Below are 22,925 nucleotides of genomic sequence, written 5' to 3' on the forward strand. Positions count from 1 at the left end.
CCTCATCATTAGGAATGCCCCTGGGCAAGATTTTTCACCTGTCTGAACACTGCACAGGTGCCTTAACGATCCAGCACATGTGCAGTGTTCACAAAGATGATGAATAGGAGAAATTGTTCTAGGGGCATTCCTAATGATGAGGAGGGTGGGGAGGAGGGACAAAGGGGTGTGGCAATCCTAGAGCATGGGTTTTACAGGCCACACCAATTTGCATCACCTGCTGAACGGACCCCAGGACAGATCTTGGCTTAAAAGCAGCTATCCGAAGGTACAAGCGGTTTGGGGGAGCAAGTTGTGGGTTCAGAGTCACTTTAATAACATTCATTCGGACAATACTTATCTCTCCTGATCTCCCAATACACTTGAATGTACAGCATGGCAAGTTTGACAGAGCAGCCATTGTCATTAGTAGGCTACAAAGACCCTGTGTTATATAATACCTTTGTGCCAGAATCCAATGATAGAATGAGGCCTTAACTATAACATGATTCCCATTTTGTTGCTGTTATAAGAAATACTAAGTAAATCGCCAGCATATAATCGCATACTGTGTAAAGATCTAATTTACACTTTGTAGAAAAAAGATCAAACTATTATAGATTAGCATAAATATATCCATTAAAATATGTATGTATACTAAATATGTAGGTCATCGAGATTCATCAATGAAGCAGAGATTCTGAGATTACAGGGCTGTGTTTCAACCTTATGACTTTCATCAATATCTTAATGCAGAGACTTATGAACATGTATATCTATGGGGGGGATAATGCTTTATAATATGATGTGTTATTGCTCCTATACATTCACACAGCAGAGTAAATGTAGTATATGACTTCAAATCATTTTCAATATAACCCTACTTAAACTAGCTGCCTGTGAAGCTCAGACATCTGATAGTGAATCCCTGCTGCTTTTATCTATAAAAAGAGCTTTTTTACGTATATATGGAACTTCCAAGGAAACTGATATTCAATTTTAATAAAAAGCAATAGAAAAGTAAAATAGCTGAAATTGGAATATATATATATATATATATATATATATATATATATATATATAATAAAAATGAAAGTCTGTCTGTCTCTCTGTCCTTCTGTCTGTCTGTCTGTCCATCTGTCCCATATAGACTTCCAAACGCCTGAACAGTTTGATCCCAAATTTGGCACACAGATACATTGGGTGCCCGGGAAGGTTTTAGCGAAGGTCCCGTCCCCGCCAGATGTACAGGAGGGGAGGGGGAGGGGGAAGAGTGGCGCCCCATAGAGATGAATGGGAAAATCTCCACACTGCACACAGGTGATATAATTAGCTGCAGCTGCCCAGCAGTAAACGACAGTTGGGAGCCTTAGCAACCAATAGGATTACTGCTTTCACAGGGAGCTGGAATGTGAATGGTTGCTAGGGCAGCTGCCTCACAACAGATCCACAGAAATAACTGGTAGACCCCTACTCCATCTATACAGTACATGTATACAGGACCACCTACTCCATCTATACAGTACATGTATACAGGACCCCCTACTACATCTATACAGTACATGTATACAGGACCCCGTACTCCATCTATACAGTACATGTATATACAGGGCACTACAGGTATACAGGACCCCCTACTCCATCTATACAGTACATGTATACAGGGCCCCCTACTCCATCTATACAGTACATGTATACAGGACCCCCTACTCCATCTATACAGTACATGTATACAGGGCCCCCTACTCCATCTATACAGTACATGTATACAGGGCCCCCTACTCCATCTATACAGTACATGTATACAGGGCCCCCTACTCCATCTATACAGTACATGTATACAGGGCCCCCTACTCCATCTATACAGTACATGTATACCGGATCCCCTACTCCATCTATACAGTACATGTATACAGGACCCCCTACTCCATCTATACAGTACATGTATACAGGACCCCCTACTCCATCTATACATGTATACAGGGCCGTATTACCAGCTGCTGCTGCCCTAAGCACTAAACCTGAAGGTGCCCCATCCTCACTCACCAATTAGCATCAGGATAGGTAGGTAATAGCTCCAGACGTCACATTTAACACTGCCACACCAGTCCTGACCAATACCGCCATACTGTGACTGGATAACACTGCCATACCAGACCTGACCAATACCACCTTACTATAACTGGATAACACCGCCACACCAGACCTGACCAATACAGCTATACTGTGACTAGATAACACTGCCACACCAGACCTGACCAATACCACTATACTGTGACTGGATAACACCGCTATACCAGACCTGACCAATACCGCCATACTGTGACTGGATAACACCACTATACCAGACCTGACCAATACCGCCATACTGTGACTGGATAACGCTGCCATACCAGACCTGACCAATACCGCCATACTATGACTGGATAACAAAGCTATACCAGACCTGACCAATACTGCCATACCCCCCCTCAAAAAGACACCAGATTTTCTGAACGGGAGGGCACTGCCCCTCTGCAAGGTGCTACCCTAGGCACCAGACCATGGATGCCTAATGGTAAATACGACCCTGCAGGTATACAGGACACTACAGGTATACAGGACCCCAAAACTATACAGTACAGGTGCACGGGACCTCCACCAACTATAAACTACAGGTATACAAGACCCCAAACTTTACACTACAGGTATACAGGACCCCAAAACTATACACTACAGGTATACAGGACCTCCACCAACTGTATACTTCAGGTATACAGGACCTCCACCAACTATATACTACAAGTATACAGGACCCTCAAACTATAAACTACAGGTATACAAAACCTCCACCAACTATACATTACAGGTATACAGCACCAACTATTTACTACAGGTATACAGGACCCGTGAACTATACAGTACAGGTATACAGGACCTTCACCAACTATATACTGCAGGTATACAGGACTTCACAAACTATACAGTACAGGTATACAGCCCTCCCCAACTATACACTACTGGTATACAGGGCCTCCCTCAACCATACACTACAGGTATACAGCCCCCCCCAACTACACACTACATGTATACAGGACTCCCCCAACTATACACTATAGGTATACAGCCCCCCCCCACCCCAACTATGCACTACAGATATGCGGGACCCCTAAAAACTATACACTGTAGGTATACAGAACCCCTCCAACTATGCACTACAGGTATACACTAATTCCACTGATGAAACAATACCTTTAGATTGGCCTCCTGGGCACCTTAGAACAAATCTAATTAACACACTGACACTTTATACCCGGGCAGCGCCGGGTATATATATATATATATATATATATATATATATATATATATATGTATATATATATATATATATATATATATATATATATATATATATATATATATATACACACACAGTGGTACTTTGGGTTAAGAGTAACTTGGATGGAGAGCGTTTTGCAAGAACAGCTCAGTTTTTCAAAATTGTAACTTGGTTTAAGAGCATTGCTTTGGTTTAAGAGCTCCCTGTACTGGGTTGGGGGGGGGGGCACATGGTCTGCATAGCGGGGTCTACAGCATTGTACTCTGAACCAGGAAGTCTCCCTCACCTTCCAAATCATAGCATATCCACTTCAGGCTGGGGCTTACATCAGGGGACAGGACTGTGGAGGTAATCTCTACATAGCTGTAACCCCTCTCTCCCCGGACAGAGAGTGCTGCATGTATGTGCCCACATCAGCCCTGCTCATTCCTTCATGTACCCTGCAGTCTCTATTCGCCCTTCTGTTTCCCATCCTCTCCATTACTGTACAGTAACTTATATCACATATTCTGCTGTTTCTGAATGTTTGTTTCATTTATTTTACCTGTTATTCAGAATAAAAGAAAATCATTATTTTTGGGGTGTGGAACCAATTGTCTGCATTTCAATTATTTCTTATGAGAAAATTTGCTTTGATTTAAGAGTGATTTGGATTACAAGCACGGTCCCACAACAAATTATGCTCGTAATCCAAGGCACCACTGTGTGTGTATATATATATCTTATACTGTTTATATACTGTATATCTTATCTTATATATCTTATACTGTTTATTTTTGTTATGTTTCATCAACAGCAAAGAAAAAAGTCATAACAAATCAACACACATCACCTAAGGCACAGATGTGAACCCTGTGGCTCATAGCCAAAGCTTCTGCTGTCCGGGCATGATGGGAAATGTAGTTTTGCAATAGCTGGAGGGACGCAAATAATTTTGTAATAATTTGTATTATTATTAGAGATGAGCTAATCGGGTTCCATGTTTTCCACAAAGCCTTAGGGCTTTATCCAAGTTCAGCAGCCACCGCTAATCAAATGCCGAAAATTCGGGTTCGGATCGACTCGAGCATGCTCCAGGTTCGCTCATCTCTAATTATTATTATAAAAAAGAAAAAATATATATCTACAAGTAATAGGGCTTAGTATCTTTGAATCTTGCTAACACATAAGGAGCCACAGAAAGCTTAAATGGGTTGTCCAGTCGTTTACTTTGTCTCACTGTTAGAACCACAACTCTTGAGTCTCCTCCCATCAGGACGGAGCAGCAGTCACATGTACATGATGCTGCCCCATTCATTGTCTATGAAAACCAATGGACATGCTATCACCAACAGCTCCCATAGACAATGAGTGGAGCCTCAGCAATCAGGCTTGACTGCAGCTCCAATCTGACGGGAGACTCGGGATGCTATTCTCAAGATTGCACAGGGGAAATCCAACAGTCAGACCATGATCATACACTTATTCCTTATCCAGCTAGTCTCGCATCAAACTAGATTTATCACCGCAATTTAATTTCTTTGACCCTTTTTTGTGTATTTGGACCTACTCCTAGCTCTGGCTTACAAACACCGATCCAAATACTGTCATGTGAAAGTGGCCTTAGTGCTGATTGTTATGTAAAATCTCGAATTTTATAGTCGGTTGCCAAGGAGACAGAAGTTGTTACAAAATTTTAAACAGCATGCTGGAAATTTCATCGTAAGTGACCTAAAACTTTGAAATATCTTCCATTTTTTTAACTACGCATATGTGTGTGTGTGTGTGTGTTTGTGTGTGTTTCCTGCTTCTGATTACAGATTTTCTTTGTGATAAAACAGGAATCTCTAGCTAATAAGTATATTTTCATAATAAACAAAAGGAAGTAGTAAAAAAAAAAAAAAAAAAAATACTTTTCTTAGAAGTACTGCTGCTGAAACCTTGCCAATGTGGATTTACAGTGACTGGAATGTAATGAGCCATGGGCATTTAGGGACTTTCATGGCTGAGAAGGATCGGGTGCAGACTTTACTAGAATTATGTAGTTACCGGGTCAAAACTGGGAATATATTTGACTTCTTGTAAGTAGCAAAATCTTTTTACCCGCGCATGACCTTATTTCTTACTCTATTAAACTAAAATGTTTGGAGAAATTATAAAAAGCAGTAATAAAATGTACAGTATCATGTTATCATTTCTGCTGCTTTTATAAGCAGCGGTGTGTTTGGATTGCAATCGGATGCATTCCCATGGCTTCCACTGAGGCTCATGATCTAATTTCCTTGGATAGTGATATCATAATATGTCTATAGGTTCAAATCCATATGAACACAAGGTCTGGCCAAAGAGTATCCAGTCATTGGTAATAGAACTAAAATGGTTTGCATGACACTGATGTGACCTGGCAGCCAAGGAGAGTGGACTGGAATGCATATCGATTGAGTGACCATGTGTACCATGTGACCATTACCATCAGAGTCACAAAGCAAGGAATTTGCACCAAATTTTGCATTAAGCTTAAAAAAATTTTGTGGAAGTTATATGGATGATTCTGATGGCTGTCTTGGGAAAATGCACACGGCGCAAATAAAAATGTTACACAAATGCTTCAAAAATGGCCGAGATTCTGTCACCCTGCAACTTCTCAAAACTAAAATCACCTTTGAAAGGAAAAGCCCTTTAAGAAGTCCAGACAAAAGGATTTCGTTTTTGTGCTGGGGAGGATAAAAGAAATAATGTGTTCTTACCTCCCCTGCTCCAGCGCTGGTGGCCGCGTACCTCTGCTCCGGTCCCCGGCCGCTTCCTGGTCTGAGCTGGGGCCCGAGTCATGACGTGTGCAGTCTGCTCAGCCAGTCAGCGGCAGAGGCGGGACCCCACTATAGCCACTGACTGGCTAAGGTAACCGCACCTGGGTCCCTGCTCAGACCAGAAAGCAGCTAGGGACCGGATAAGCAGTATGCAGCCACCAGCGCTGAAGCGGGGGAGGTAAGAACACGTTATTTCTTTTATCCTCCCCCTCCCCAGCACTTGCCTGGACTTCTCCTTTAAGGCTAGGTTCACACTGCATTTTTGCAGGCCATTTAACAGATCTGTTTTGAAATGGTTCCTTTTACTGTACAGAACAACGTGGTTACTCACGTTATTGGGCACGTTAAAAAAAAAAAAAGAAATCTTTTTTTTTTTTTTTTTTTTTTTTTTTTTATAATAGAGGTGAATTGAAAAATGGATCCTGATGGATGGCACACAATTGCATTCGTTCTTTTCCCATAAAAAAAAGGATACATTATACGGACTGCAAAAGTGTAGTGTGTACCCAGCTAAGAAACAAGTGTTTGGAACAATAGAAGAGATGTTGGGTGAACTGTGTGAGGTCCCAAGGTGTCACTGGAGGTGTCACTGTCCTACATACAATGTATCCTGTATTTTCCTCTGTATTACATTGCTGGATACTTTCTGGACACATTGGGGGAGATTTATCAAAGGGTGTAAAATTTAGACTGGTGCAAACTGCCCACAGCAACCAATCACAGCTCCTCTTTCCTTTCAGCACTGCCTAAAGCTGAGCTGTGATTGGTTGCTGTGGGTAGTTTGCGCCAGTCTAAATTTTACACCCTTTGATAAATCTCCCCCATCTTGTGTATATAGGAGTATACCCTAATATACACAGACCCTGCACTAGATGCGAATTTCCCTCAAATATTCCCTAAAAATTTTTTATTTTGCATCTAGCTATGTCAGCACTTCTGTGTGTTCTTATACATCATTCTGTGCTCCTGGCATCTGCAGCTCAGTTGTATCATAGTTTACATTATATTTTTTACGATGCAATAGTGACTTAGTTCCATATCACATTGGTATCTGTAGATAAATATATTTTAGTGTTGATATCGCTGCCTGAGCCTTTTACATTCTAAGCCAAGGATAATTTGTATGATAATATGTGCAGAATCTTGCAAGCGTTGTATATTGATTCTAAATGAAATCAGGCGACTATAGAGAAGACGCGGCGGGAAGAATGCTGCTTGTACAGCAATGTATTTCCTGGGAGGGTTGACTGGCACAAGACTTTACTGCAACCCTGCTCCGTACTGTTCCCTATACCACCAGGAACATGTGCAGCATTTATTCTGTAATAGCCTGAGGAAAGTCATTGACTAAGTATTGCCAGTGTCTGGGGTGCAGTGAATCAGGTCTTCGCAGAGGTAGCTGTGCACAAGCCAGACTTTTTTTTTTTTCATTCAGCTAAAAGCCTTACAATCTAATCTTTGGAAATGACTTTTTATGTGCCGCAGTGTAATTCACATCTTGAAAATCCTCTCCTAAGTTTACTTGCCTAAGCAAAATGCTGCGATTAGTTCTTTTATACTCTACTTGTTTGAGAAATGACACGCTATAAAGAAATATGCAGCGGAAGGCGTAATCCAGAATTTTATGTCTGTTTATTATGGGTCTGTTCACATTAGTCATAAGAGTCAACTGCGCTAATTGCTTCTCATGATGCGGGACTGTTAGGGTCCTATTACACGGAGCGATTGTTAACAATTAACGACTAACGATAAACGATTGCAAACGACATTGTTTATCGTTAACCTGAAATCGTTCGCCATATTACACAGAATGATAGTCCTTAGATACGATCGTTATTGCAACGTTTATTCCTTCTGATCTCAAGAAAAACAATGGGCAATGTGCTATTACACTAAACGATTAGTGAAAAAGTGCGGCACTTGAGCGAACGAACGTGGAATTACAGCGAACGATTGGCGAACGATTAACGATAATTTTAGGTTCAGATTTAAATCAACGATCAACGACATACGAACGATTTTTCGATCGTTGCCTGCAATTACACAGAACGATTATCGTTTAAATTCGAACGATTTAACGATTTTTCGCACGATAATCGTCCCGTGTAATAGGGCCCTAAATGAGAATTATTAGGGAGTGCCTGTTAGGATAGAAAGAAACGTATGTACCAGAGGAGCTGATAAGTCCTTGAAAACAACATGGCAGAGTATAGGCGCACTGCCTCTACTTAAATCCTGTGTGCACCAGTGAGTGCGCCGAGGAAACCTACGCCAGCTCAGAGCTGGCGTAGGTTTCCTTATCAATTTTCCCCCAAATTTTTCCCCCAATTAAGCGGACCCAGAGTCCGTGCCCCCCGTTCCACCCCCTGCACACCTTCTCCCCGCCCCCCCGAGCGAAGCTTGCAGAAAATGGCCAGATGCTAAAATGGCCATTTGCGAATAAATAAAAAATACACCTTTTTGGGATGATAAATGTCCCCCTTTGATTTGTTTTGGTGTAGAATCACTGAAAATTTTCTGCATCCGATCCACAGCTATATACTGACCTATGTATATGTACATCACCATGACAGTATATTTACAATGCAATTCTACCAGCTGATTGGTGAATGTGACACAGGAATCTAACAGCACTGTGCAGTCTGTGGAGTTATCAGTCCATATCACACAATGGGGATGAGGTGAACAGCTTTATAACGTAATGTGAACATTTACAGCATTTGAGGTTTATCCACTATTGATTTGTTATCATGTCTTGATAGCAATAAAAATGAAAGTCACTGATCTCTCTTTAACCTCAGTTATAAAGCGCCGGAGATGTGTTATAGGGCAGAACATGAATGTTTCATTATCTGGATTCCTTAGTACGGAAAGTTTGTGATAGTCCATCTCTAATGCATTTACTTTGTAATGGTTTATGACGAGATCCATATACAAAAATACCCCGGTAGGCCCCCGGCTTTAGGACCTGCACTAACACTGCCTGACATGTCTTTTCTCGCTGGATCTTCATTGGTGGGCCCCCAGGATCATTTCCTCTAGTGGGCCCCAGATATCCCAGTCCGACACCGATGGAACCCATCATATAATATGTCCCTTTGACAATACTATGTACTTGTTTGTAACAGATATAAAGATTAGCAGTATCCTAATTTCTTTTTTGGTTATTATTAGTATTTTGTATGTCACGGTCTATTATCTTATTCTATTGCAGATGCACTTTAAGTGTTACCCTCGAACAGGCTCTTATTCTTGCACGGAGCCATGGGCTGCCTCCCCGTTACATCATGCAAGCAACAGATGTCATGAGAAAACAGGTTTGTCAAACATTCAAACAACTAACCAAAAATTTCTCAGCGCCTACAATAATTAATTCTCTGAACGCCATCCCAGCGCCATCTATATAAGCAGTGGGCCGTCCATACAGCAGCGCTAACATCAGAGGCCCACCTGTTCACATACAGAATTATATTGTTTCTGCCTAATTAGGTCATCAGTGTTTTATTAGATACTGCTGAGCCCAGACACTGAGCTCTGTGGATGGGAATTCTGGCTTTTTATTATATTACAGCCAATAGATTTTTATTCCAAAATCCTGTGATAATTAATTTTACAATAAGAAAGTGCCAGGACAGATACAGAGCCCCAAATACCCTGCTGTTCCTCACACACCCATAGGATTACATAATAATTAGAGATGAGCAAACTGGTGGCTGCAGAAATTGGATGCAGCCCTAGGGAGTCCTGAAAAACATGGATACTGCCTATGGCCTATGGTTGTATCCATGTTTTCTTGGCAGCCTTACTGACAATCTAGAAGGAGCAAACAAAGGGAGAGTTAGAAGCAACAAGGCAAAAGGCAAACATAAACATGGCCAAACATAGCCCAGATTAGTTTATAGAGGAGGGTCCTGGGCCTTATAAAGCGCATACAGTAGATAGGGGAAATCATGGTACAACAACCCTATACAATAACTATTACTAGTGAACTCTGTTTAAAAAAAAACTGTAATTTGACTTAATTTTCTTGTGGTTTAACAGTAGCTGCATATTAAACCAAGACAATTGATTTTTAACATTTTATATAGCCATTTACCATCCAATCAACTTTAACCCTAAGATCAATTCTACTAGTAGAATTTCTTTTATCCACAGCAATTTAATTGGTCATTTTAGTCATTTATATTAGAAAACCAGTTAAAATCTCTGGAAAAGACATCCTGTTGACATCAGCACTTATTGTAATGGATACACCACTAATGCAATTTTTGGCAATGTCTGTTAACACTGATGATTTAATCAATAGTCTTGGCTTTAATCGGAACACACTTCAGTAAGTCTATGTGAAAAGCAGCCAGGCGCTGGAGTTTTTAGCAGTTTTATGTTTGTTTCTATTTTAGTAGATACAGTTATAACAGTTATAACAGATACAGTGGTTACTAAAACTATGGGGGAGATTTATCAAACATGGTGTAAAGTGAAACGGGCTCAGTTGCCCCTAGCAACCAATCGAAATCCACCTTATATTTTCTAAAGAATCTGTGAGGAATAAAAGGTAGAATCTGATTGGTTGCAAGGGGCAACTGAGCCAGCTTCACTTTACACCATGTTTATGTGAATATTTATGTATTTTGATTGAAGCTTTTTAGCCTAGCATTAATATTATGAGCACTGTGCTCCTTAAAAAATAAAAGCACATTTACACCCCAGATTAGGGGACTCCCAGTCATGCCTGACACCATCACAGCAATAATAGTATCACCCACTGTGGAGCTGTTGGAAGTATCCTGTTGCATTGGCTGCAAGTCCTTAAAGCGACTCTGTACCCACAATCTGTCCCCCCCAAACCACTAGTACCTTCGGATAGCTGATTTTAATCCAAGATCTGTCCTGCGGTCCGTTCGGCAGGGGATGCAGTTATTCTCCTAAAAACAACTTTTAATCCTGCAGCGCTGTGTGCGGGGCTTACATTTGTATGTGCATTAGGCTGGCACCACCTCTCCGTCCTTCCTCCCCACCCTCCTCATCATTAGGAATGATCCAGGAACATTTACTGCTGTTTGAGCTTTGCACAGGTGTCTTAACAATCCAGCCCATGTTCATTATACACACAGGTGGGGAATAGGAAGCAATAGGCAGCATTCCTAATGATGAGGAGGGTGGGGAGGGAGGACAGAGAGGGGGTGCCAGCCTAATGCATATACAAATGTAAGCCCCGGCCGTTAGACACAGCGCTGTAGGATTAAAAGTTGTTTTTAGGACAGTAACTGCATCCCCTGCCCAGGACAGATCTTGGATTAAAAGCAGCTATCCGAAGGTACAAGCGGTTTGGGGGGGGGGGCAGATTGTGGTTACAGAGGCGCTTTAAAGGGGAAATTAAGCAAAAAAAAATTCTTTTATATCAACTGGTGCCAGAAAGTGCCAGAGATTTGTAATTTACTTCTATTTATCTACAGTCTTAGGCTATGTTCACACTATATATGAGACCGTCCGTTCTGTGACCTGGCCGGGTCATGGAACGGTCGGTCTCTGAAAAGATAATCCCGGCCGGTACTGCAGTACCGGCTGGATGATTTGTAGCGCCACTGATTTCTGATGCAGGTGCATCCGTGCACGCCCGCATCAGAACTCCCCACTGCACACTTTGGAGCATGTGGCCGGAGCCGCACGCTCCATAGTCTGCACTGACAATGTTTTCTGCGGCCGCTATTCAATGAATAGCGGCCGCAGAAAACTGACATGTCAATTTTTTTCAGCGCCGCTAGGGACCCAGGCCGGGATTCTCTCACAAGGCAGCACTACATAAGTTCCGTGAGAATCACGGCCATTATAACAATGACCGTGTTTCCCACGGACCTTAGGTCGTGTGAACATAGCCTTACAGTACTTATCAGCTTATCAGTTCCTGTCACGGATAGAGGTGGCAGCAGAGAGCACTGTGTCAGACTGGAAAGACTACACCACTTCCTGTATGACATACAGCAGCTAATAAGTATGGGAAGACTTGAGATTTTTTAATAGAAGTAAATTACAAATCTATATGACTTTCTGACACCAGTTGATTTGAAAGAAAAAGATTTTCATTGGATAACCTCTGTAATGGCAATCGGTAACAATGCCTTATGGAAAGCATTAACGTCCCTGTCTATGGAAGAGGACTGAGCTGAAACCAGACCCAAGCCATATATCACAGGGAATATTCCATTTACACCACTATTTTAGTGCAATTAACAGTTCCATCAACGCCCTCGCTGTATATCTTATTATTCATCATTCATCAGCATGTACTCCATTATATAGGGATAATGTATAGCTCATCCTGTGTGATCTCTTTGGTTATGTACTACTGCTCCTATGATCCCACGAGTGAAATGGAAAGCTATTCTCCACTTTATTACTGACATAATTAATGCGTTATTCCTCATCTTGTCTGCTATGTGTTAAGAGAATTATGTCATCTTTGGAATTGTTAGACCTGTGAGAAATCTGTTCTCTTACTGTATATACATATTTATGGCATCACCTTTTCTTGACTTGGTTTCTTTTCTATTTGCAGGGAGCAAGAGTTCAGAACACTGCTAAGAATTTGGGTGTAAGGGACAGAACGCCAACATCTGTTCCAAGGTACAGTATAAAAAATGGGGAAGCTCATAATTTTGGGGACAATATGGCAGAAAGGAGAAAGAGCATATGAATGAAGGTTTGTTGTCCTTACAGGCTGACTACGGGTTAAAGTGTACCTGTTATAACTTTTAAAATCGAAATCAATAGTAGATGTGATCTGTTGCAAGTTTGCAATTTAAATTTATTCATTCTTTTTTTTTTAATCATGCTGTAAAACAAACTTATACTTACCAGAAATCAAGGTCCAGTCTCCTGAAGGCAGCCCTTTAGTCACGACTCAATGTGCCCATTAGTCACATGACTGCCTTCTGTGTCAGATGACCTGGAAAACATGGGACTTCCTGTGTTTTGACTCTCTGAAAAAGAAAAGAAAAAAAAAAGAGTCTAAACACAGTACAGGAATTGCCATGTTTTTCATGATAACTAAAACAAAAACTTTTGAAAGTTATAACAACAGGTACACATTTTAAAGTCTCTAGGGGTGGATATGACTGATTTCACTCATCTAGCAACTCACAGTTATGTGCTGCAGTTCACCAGTTCCCTATTGCAAGGTGTTATGCTGGGTTTACACGGAACGATAATTCGCCCAATCGAACGATTAACGTTTTTGAAGCAACGATTTGGTTTTTAGAACGATCAGCGTTTAGATGGAGAAAAATCGTTAGAAGATTCGTAAGAAAAATCGTTATTGCGATCGTTTTTAAGATCACTTAAGCCCATCTTTTACATAGGGTGAATCTTTGAAAGACTGTTTACACAAAGCGATCTGCGAATATTTATAGAAAGACGAACGATGATTTGAGAACATGTTGAAAGATCCAAATGAACGATTTTTCACTCATCGCTTCATTGTTTGCTGTGTTTACACGGAATGATTATCGCTGAAATGCGATCGTTATTGCGAAAATTAGAGCGATAATCATTCCGTGTAAACGCAGCATAAGGCAATAGGATTTGTGGTGTCAAAGTCACGTTGTACTGGCCCCACTTAGAGACCAGTAGATGCACATGGGCACAACTTTAATTGGTGGTCCTGGCATCTATTTACACTGTCCCTCCCACTTTTTGGCTTTATTGGCACCATAACGTGTACCTGTCAATATTTTTTTTTTTTTTAAGAAATAAACGGGTTGTCATCTCAAGCAGTTTTGCAGTATACTCTAATATACTTTTTTTCTATGTTTAAATCAACATTATACATATGGCCATATTGTGGTCCATGCTCCCTCTGTGCAGATATTTGGTCTTTTCTCTGTTCATAAAAAGAGACCAAACACAGGAAGTCCCAGTCCTTTGTGCGCTCACACAAGGAAAGACATCTGTTCATCCTGCAGGTTGTAGATCAACTGAGGGCAAGTAACTTAGGCAAGTTATTAGCTTTTGTTAATTATATCAGCTCTGAATACTTACAGGAGACAATGCTCTTGGTTATACAACAATTGAGTCAGTATAATGTTACTGTGTGGTTACAGAGGTTTTGGTGCTGCGTGACAGGAGAGCTGACCGTACAATGCGAGCACCTCCAGGATTCTCTGCTACGGAATGTGGACGTGCACCAACTGTACACATGCACAGTAAAGAATTGTCATACTCCGTGCTCAGTATTGCCTTTCAATAAATACCAAGCCAAGAGAGTAAACTGCAAAACAGTTTTTTTTTTTAGGTGAGGCAAAATGGTCATAAATTTGGTCATTGTATTAAACTTTGCAATTTTTGCGAAATTCAGGCATAATCTGAATCCTAAATGTAGACCATTCCATCAAAGTTTCCATAAACAAAGGGCGGCTAATACCAACTATGGTCACACATGCTGATGCCTGCATCTTTATCTCTGATATACGATTTCTCGCCTGCTGTGCAGTGGATGGTTTTTGCACTGTGGTTTTATTGTGCGAAAGAGTCAACAGGAACGACAAATGTTATTAAGAAGCCGGGGTGACATACATCTTCTTATATGATGAAGAAATAACAGACGGTATTACAAGATCTATGGCTTGGCTCTGCCTCTGTGAGAGATGTTGCTTTGGAAGAAGCCAAGGGACAGGGTATTATACGATTACTTATAAAAATAGTAAACAAACAGTGCAATAAAACAGCAGGAAATCAGCAGGGTCCTGGCTGTAATGAAGGGAAGCTTTGACCAGCTAGGAGAATGATATGTTACTTCAAGGATCATTATTAAAGCATTGCCCACAAAGCACTCTATTTTTCTACTCAAAGTCTCTTTTATTGCATTGCATAGTTTTCTGAAAGGGGTATCCAGGCTTAGAAAAAACACAGCTACTTTCTTGCAAAACAGCGCCACCCCTTTCCTCAGGTTGTGTTTGATTTTGCAACTCATCTCCATTCACTTTAATGAAAGTGATCGTTGCAGTCGTTTGTCTTTCAAGCATGTTGAAAACAAACGACTGTGATAGCAGCGATCTACTGCCATTGCCCTGCGGAACAGGAGCGGCGGCAGCAGACTGCCACTATCCTCTATGGGCTGCCCGGACGATCTAGCGATCTTTTAACCCCTTAACGACATCGGGCGTAAACTTACGCCCTCGCGCCCTGGTACTTGGCGCATCAGGGCGTAAATTTACGCCCGATGTTTCCCCGATCGCTGCGTGTTCACACACAGCGGTCGGGGAAGATGGCCTGCTATAAATCATAGCAGGCCATCTTAGCTTCACGGCACGGGGGGTGCTTAACACCCCCCGTGCTTACGATCGCCGCTATAGGCTGATCAATTCAGATCAGCCAATAGCGGCGATCGGAACCTTTCCGGGTCATCGGTGACCCGGAAAAAAATGGCGGTCGGTGCTGTCCGAGGACGGCACCGACCGCCATTACTGTAAAAAGTAATGGTGATCGCCGTGCCATCGGGCCGGTGGCACGGCGATCAGAGTCCCACAAAATAGTAAATACCTGCCCTGGACCCCTCAGCTAGGTAGCCGAGGGGTCCAGAGCAGGTATTTGTACATTACTCACCTGTCCCGGGCTCCTGATCGGCGTCTTCCGGGTTCGCGGCATCCTCGTCTTCGTTCGGGTCTTCGGCTTCTTCCGTGACGTCACGTTCGGCTTCTCTCGGCTATTTTCGGCTCCAGCGTCGGCTCTTTCCGTATTTTGCGCTCTGCTGCCCTCTAGCGGCTGATATGTGTAATACACTTATCAGTAGCTATAGGGATGTTCAGAATGTAGAAATTTTTTTTTTTTTTTTTTTCAAATTTTTTTTTTTTCTATTTTCCGCACCCTATCGCCGCTGAGTGTTGATCAGCATCGCACGAAAGTGCGCTGCTAATCAGCAACTCCTCCTTTTTGGCGTAGGGTGTTTTTTTTCTATATTCTACTGCCACAGTCTGCTAATAAGTGCCGCACATAAGTGCGGCATTTATCAGCAACTCCTTTGTTGGCGTAGGTTTTTTTTTTTATACTTACTGTAAAAAAACACGTAAAAAACACTACATTACACCACACTACATTGAATAAAGTTTGACACTACACCACTACATACCCCATATACTAATCCCCGTATAAAGATGGCCCCCAGAGTGTTTTCGGCGTCAGAGGGATACGTTATTATTGCCTCCGACACCGAAACAGCCAGTGAGGATGAATGGGGGATCCTTCTTTCCTCCATTCATCCTCATCATCCTCATCATCCAGTGACATGTCTGGGGGTAGCGTAGCGTACGCTGCCCCCCAGACACGTCTTTTCCGCCAGTACCGTCCCAATAAGAGATGACGGTATGGTGTGAAATTCTACACACTCTGTGACAGTACCTCAGGGTACACTTACAGATTTCGGGTACGTGCACACTGCGGAATGGCGAAGGATAACCCTTTGTGCATTCCGCAGCTGGCACCCGCCGGCGGACTGATGCAGGCGTGTGTCTCCACCCGTGTCATAGACTCCATTCTATGCACGGGCGGAATCCGTCGTCCATCCAAAGAATGAACACGTTGGACGGAGAGCGGAATCCGTCCGTGCATAGAATGGAGTCTATGACACGGACGGAGACGTGTGCCTGCATCAGTCCGCCGGCGGGTGCCAACTGCGGAATGCACGAAGGGTTATCTGTCGCGATTCCGCAGTGTGCATGTACCCTTAGAGTGTATGTAGGAAGGGACACTCGAATCCAGCCCCAGATGCCCCCCCCCCCCCCCCCCCATCCTCGGAGTTAGTGGGAAGATCGTCCGGGAACTGATCTTCCCACTGCTGGATAAAGGTCACCACCTGTACGGGATAACTTTTATACCAGCACCCCCTCTTCTGGTCCCTCGCTGCCCGAGCTACTGTAGCTTGCGGCACCATCCGAACATATCAGAACCAGTAATAGCGCTCTAATATTTAGCAGCCATGGAGCGGACCCAGCGCTTCTGGATATGAGGGACCCCGTATCGCACCAGGACAACATTTTCCAGGTGACGTCCCCCACACTGGAAAACAGGAGACCCCAGAAGAAGTGCAGAGTGTGGCGTAACAGGGGGATCAGGAAGGACACCATTTTCCCGTGTGACACCTGTGCTGATCCCCCCGGCCTCTGCATACTGGATCGCTTCAAGGCGCACCACAAGTCATCGGTGTTCTACATTATCTAAATTCTGTCCCTTATTCCTATTTCAGGGGTCACTTTGATCCGGGGATTATTCTGATCGCCATTATGGAGTCAGGAAGGAATTTTTTCCCCTGTGATGAGGCTACTGTCGTCTGCCTCACGAGGGTTTTTTTTTGCCTTCCTCTGGATCAACACAGGTTGAGTTTTATGGACACCTGTCATTTTCAACCTTATAAACTAATAATTGGCCTAATACCCCCAAATAAATTAGAATTGTCCCTTTTCCCCAGCTAAATAGGCATGGCCGCCATTCCCATTAGAGGATGCCATGATGCAATTACAAAGCCTCTGTGCGGCCAGGACAGTAGAAACCCCCCACAAGTGACCCCATTCTGGAAACTACACCCCATAAGGAATCTAAGAAGGGGGGCAGCGGGGATATGGCCCCCTGGTGACGGCCACATTTGGGACGTGAAAATGAAAAAAATTGTATTTTTTATTTTCTCGGCACATGTTCTACGTAAGTGACTGTCACCAGTGGGGTCCATATCCTCACTGCACCCCTTGTTAGATTCCTTATGGGGTGTAGTTTCCAGAATGGGGTCACTTGTCAGGGGTTTCTACTGTCCTGGCAGCACAGGAGCTTTGTAATTGCGACATGGCCTCCATCCTCCATTCCAGCCTCTAAATGGCGCTCTGTCCCTTTGGTGACTTGCCCTGTGCCCATATGGCACATTATGCCCACATGTGGGGTATTTTCGTACTCAGGGGACACTACCCTTCACGTTTTGTGTTCATTTTCTTTTTTAACCCCTTGTGGAAATGGAAAAAAATCAAGGCTAGACCAACATTTAGTGTAATTTTTGTAAAATTTTTACTCTAAATCATTAATCTTGTCATGTTATTTCATTTTCACAAGGGGTTAAAAGATAAAAAAAAAACATTTAATGTGTAGAGCAATTTCCCCTGAGTACGGAAATACCCCACATGTGGACATAAAGCGCCATGCGGGTGCAGGGTAAGCCTCCGAAGGGAAGAAGCGCCATTTGGTTTTTGAAGGCTGGATTTGGATGGAATGGATTTCGAGGGGCCATGTTGCATTCAAAAGGCCCCTGTGTTGCCAAGACAGTTGAAACCCCCCACAAGTGACCCCATTATGGAAACTGCACCCCTCAAGGAATGTAACAAGGGGTGTAGTGAGCATATGGACCCCACTGGTGACGGACACAAATGTGGAACAATGTGGCGTGAAAATGAAATATTACATTTTTTACACTATAATGTTGGTTTAGCCTTGAATATATCATTTTCACAAGGGGTTAAAAGAGGAGAAAAAAAACAAAATGTGTAGCGCAATTTCCCCCGAGTCCGTAAATACCCCACATGTGGACATAAAGCACCATGCGGGTGCAGGGCAAGCCTCCGGAGGGAAGGAGCACCATTTCGTTTTTGAAGGCTGGATTTGGATGGAATGGATTTTGAGGGGCCATGTTGCATTCAAAAGGCCCCTGTGTTGCCAAGACAGTTGAAACCCCCCACAAGTGATCCCATTATGGAAACTACACCCCTCAAGGAATGTAACAAGGGGTGTAGTGAGCATATGGACCCCACTGGTGACGGGCACAAATGTGGAACAATGTGGCGTGAAAATGAAATATTACATTTTTTACACTATAATGTTGGTTTAGCCTTGAATTTATCATTTTCACAAGCGGTTAAAAGAGAAAAAAACACACAATATGTGTAGAGCAATTTCCCCTGAGTCCGTAAATACCCCACATGTGGACATAAAGCGCCATGTGGGCGCAGGGCAAGCCTCCGAAGGGAAGGAGCGCCATTTGGATTTTGGAGGTTGGATTTGGCTAGAATGGATGATGAACGCCATGTCGCATTTACAGAGCCCTCGTGCTGCCAAAACACTGGAAACCCCCCACAAGTGACCCCATTCTGGAAACTAAAGCCCTCAGGGAATCTAAAAAGGGGTGCAGTGAGGATATGGACCCCTTGATGACGGGCACATTTGTGCCATGAAAGTGAAAAAATGAAATTTTTCCCTTTCACGTCCCATTGTTCCACATTTGTGCCCGTCACCAGTGGGGTCCATATGCTCACTGCACCCCTTGTTAGATTCCTTGAGGGGTGTAGTTTCCAGAATGGAATCACTTGTGGGGGGTTTCCAGTGTCTTGGCAGCACAAGGGCTCTGTAAATGCGACATGGCCCTTGAAATCCTTTTCAGTGAAATTCAGCTTCCAAAAGCCAATTGGCGCTCCTTCCCTTTGGAGGCTCGTCCTGCGCCCCCTTGGCACTCTATCGCCACATGTGGGGTATTTCTGTACTCGGGAGAAACTGCGCTACACATTTTTTGTCTTTTTTTGCCTCTTATCCCTTTAAGAAAATGAAAAATTGAAGGCTAGAACAACGTTTTAGTGTAAAAAATAATTTTTTCTTTTTTCACGCCATATTGTTCGGAAAATCTGTGAAGCACCTGTGGGGTGCAGATGCTCACCGCACCCCTTGTTACATTCCTTGAGGGGTGTAGTTTTCTAAATGGTGTCCCTTTAGGGGTGTTTTTTAGGTTTTGACACCCCAGAGCCTCTGCCAACCTGAAGTGGTACAGTCAAAAATGACCAAATATAACGGAGGCGTTGAAATTCACTAGGCGCTCCCTTATATCTGAGGCTTGTGGTTGCATCAAATAGCGCAATAGGGCCACATATGGGGTATTTCTATAAACTGCAGAAACGGGGCAATAATTATTGGGGTGCATTTCTCTGGTAATAGGTTTATAATTATGAAAAATATTGGATTACAATAAAATCTCTGCACAGAAAATTAAAATTTTCAAATGCCTTACACACTTAGCTTTTATTTCTGTGACTCCCCTAAAGGGTTAAAACACTTTCTGGATGTGCTTTTGCAGAGTTTGGGGGGTGCAGTTTCTGAAATGGGGTGCTTTGTGGGGCTTTCTAACATACAGGCCCCTCAAATACACTTTAAACCTGAACAGGTCCCTAAAAATATCTGATTTTGAAATTTTACTGAAAATTTGGAAATTTGCTGCTAATTTTTTAAGCTTCCTATCGTCTAAAAAAAATGAAAGATAGTTTAATAAATGCTGCCAACATAAAGTAGACATGTTGCTAATGCTATTTAATATATAATTTATGTGGTATAACCACTTTCTGTATACGCAAAAAAGTTTCAAAGTTGGAAAAATGCATTTTTTCACATTTTTTCACATTATTTGGGTTTTTTTCATAAAGATTTGTTATGAGTATCGACTCCAATTTACCAGAAATGTAAAGTACAATATGTCACGAGAAAACAATCTCAGAATCAGCCGGATATGTAAAAGCATCCCGAAGTTATTAATGACTAAAGTGACACTGGTCATATTCATAAAATTTGTCTCTGTCATTAAGGCCATTTCAGGCTCTGTCCTTAAGGGGTTAAAGCCTATTACACAGAGCGGCTGGCGGCTGATTAAAAGAGTACTTTGCTACGTAAAAAATAATAAGGATGGTATGCTTACCTTTCCAGGCTTTCCCAGTGTCCTCCTGCCTTGCCTCTGGCTTCCCCACTGACCCCCACCGCTGCCAACACTTCCAAACCGTCTCTGCAGGGACAAGCGTGCTCAGCCAATCACTGACCGAGATGGGACATTGCCGTGCCCAGTGATTGGCTGAGCGGGAGGTCACTGCAGAGACAGGTTTGGAAGTAATAGCGGTGGCTGTGGTTAGCCCTGGACACAGACGATGCTAGAGGACACCAGGGGAGGGTGCAGAGGTAAGCATAACATCTTTATTATTGTATATACCGAGTATTGCTTTAAAGCAAGGGCTGCACAGACATCACTAACCATGTCTGTGCAGCCTTTGCTGCATGATCATCAAGCCGTCTTGTAGGTGATCGGCGCTTACATACGAGCCTTATGAGCCTTAGTTAAATCCTAGCCCCCATGACCCAAGCCGGATTTATTGAGAGGCTTATGCCCCAAAAGTTGGACTCCCACCAATCCACTAGTTTTCCCCTATCCTCTGGATCGGGCATAACTTTCTGAACTGAGAATATCTCTTTAAAATCTGGATATCTCTTTTAACTTAATTCCTATGAAAATGGCCCTTATGTGTGCAATGGAAAAATTAGACTGAGCTCCTTTGGGACAGGGCCTGGGCAAGTAATGGCAATCATCATACTGAACGGCAGGATACAATAGTGCTACATATACAGTACAGTACAACCAGAAATGGAATAAGTGCAATACTATAATCTATTAAGGGACTCCATTTTAATTTTGCAATATATGTCATATATTAATGTGACCTAACATGGTTGGTAGGAAGTAATGTACAGCCTACCTCGCCTATAATGGTGTTATTTGTCACATTTTTACTGTAATCTCCAACATTTCCTGCATGATCTACTCACTATTACCCAGAACCCAGACAATCTATTGGACAGTTTTTATGTATCGTGAAATATATTGTGGTGAACCCAACTATAAAGCATAACCCTAACTGGAATGCTCATAGCGTATGTGTTCTTTTTCTAGGTTGTATAGGCTGTGCCAGCCTCCTCCTGCTGACGATGAACCCTGAATGTACCCACTGCGGAATCGAGCGGAATATTTTAAAGGAACTTGTTTTGCGACTGTTCTTGTAAATGTGGATATTCAATATATAAGAAGCAGACAAGACACTTCATACGGATATACGGACTCTAAGCCAGCGGCATATTTTGTACACTGGAATCCCACTGGATCAAGCACTTACGTGTTGTAAAAAAAAAAAAATTAACAAGGACATTGAATGTTTTTGGATGGTCATTTCAAGTCTTTTTTTTCCCTCCGAGAACAGACAGGACCTACGATAATATTTGTATTAATTATATGTCAGTGAAAAAGGAAATATATTTCTAAAGAAAACCTTTATATCTACTTTGCTATCAATAAACTGCTACATATATAATATATGTCATAATTCTGTAGGACATAAAGCACAGTCCATTATTCTGCCATTTGGACTTTCCCCCTCCCAGAAAACTTGTTGAATAGAAGAAATAGAATCTTTATAACCAATTAACACATGAATAATGTAAAACATTTCGGCAATGTATTAAATAGAATGGACATTACCGAGAGCAGACACGTTGTATTATTTTGCTTTAAGGTTTCTTACTATTATTTTGGCTGTGCCAATTATTTATTTTGGTTGTGGTATAAATACCAAAAAATTACCATTTACTCAACTTTTATTATTTCTAGAAGAGATGAGCAAACTGAACTTCAGATTCGTTGCAAACGTTGCAAAAACTATTGAAAAAGAGGACATTTTTGAAAAGTTTGTAATGAATCTGGTTCAAGACACATATTTTAATACACTGCTGCTGTTAAACAGAAAACATAAAAGAGCCTATGCTTACTTGTCCACACTCCTCAGTGTCTTCGTACGGGTTTCCAGTTTCCCTTGCTGATCGCAGCCGAATCCACTTATGAGACAAACTCGTCATGTGAGACATAACCCACTCAGCCGATCACTGAGAGTGCCACGGCCAGTGATTGGCTGAGTGACCTGTTTTTCCCGAGGCGAGAGTGACAGCCCGCTCAGCCAATCACTGACTAAGACGGGACAGCGCTGTGGACAGTTATTTGGCTGAGCAGACTGTCAGACTTG

At 42.4% G+C, this 22,925-nt stretch overlaps 1 protein-coding gene across 2 annotated transcripts in view; it reads left to right on the forward strand.

Annotated features, from left to right (window-relative positions):
- Window positions 1–22,395, forward strand: part of PREX2 (phosphatidylinositol-3,4,5-trisphosphate dependent Rac exchange factor 2) — a 224,749-nt gene extending 202,354 nt beyond the window's left edge. For both annotated transcript variants that reach the window (XM_069957488.1, XM_069957489.1), the window contains 3 exons: window positions 9,299–9,401; window positions 12,641–12,708; window positions 21,806–22,395. In XM_069957488.1, the coding sequence (XP_069813589.1) occupies window positions 9,299–9,401; window positions 12,641–12,708; window positions 21,806–21,851 (217 nt within the window). In that variant the 3' untranslated portion in view covers window positions 21,852–22,395. The remainder of the gene's footprint in view (window positions 1–9,298; window positions 9,402–12,640; window positions 12,709–21,805) is intronic.
- The last annotated feature ends 530 nt before the right edge of the window (window positions 22,396–22,925 follow it).

This window comes from Dendropsophus ebraccatus, chromosome 2, assembly GCF_027789765.1.
Source record: "Dendropsophus ebraccatus isolate aDenEbr1 chromosome 2, aDenEbr1.pat, whole genome shotgun sequence".
In the NCBI taxonomy this organism is placed as follows: domain Eukaryota; kingdom Metazoa; phylum Chordata; class Amphibia; order Anura; family Hylidae; genus Dendropsophus; species Dendropsophus ebraccatus.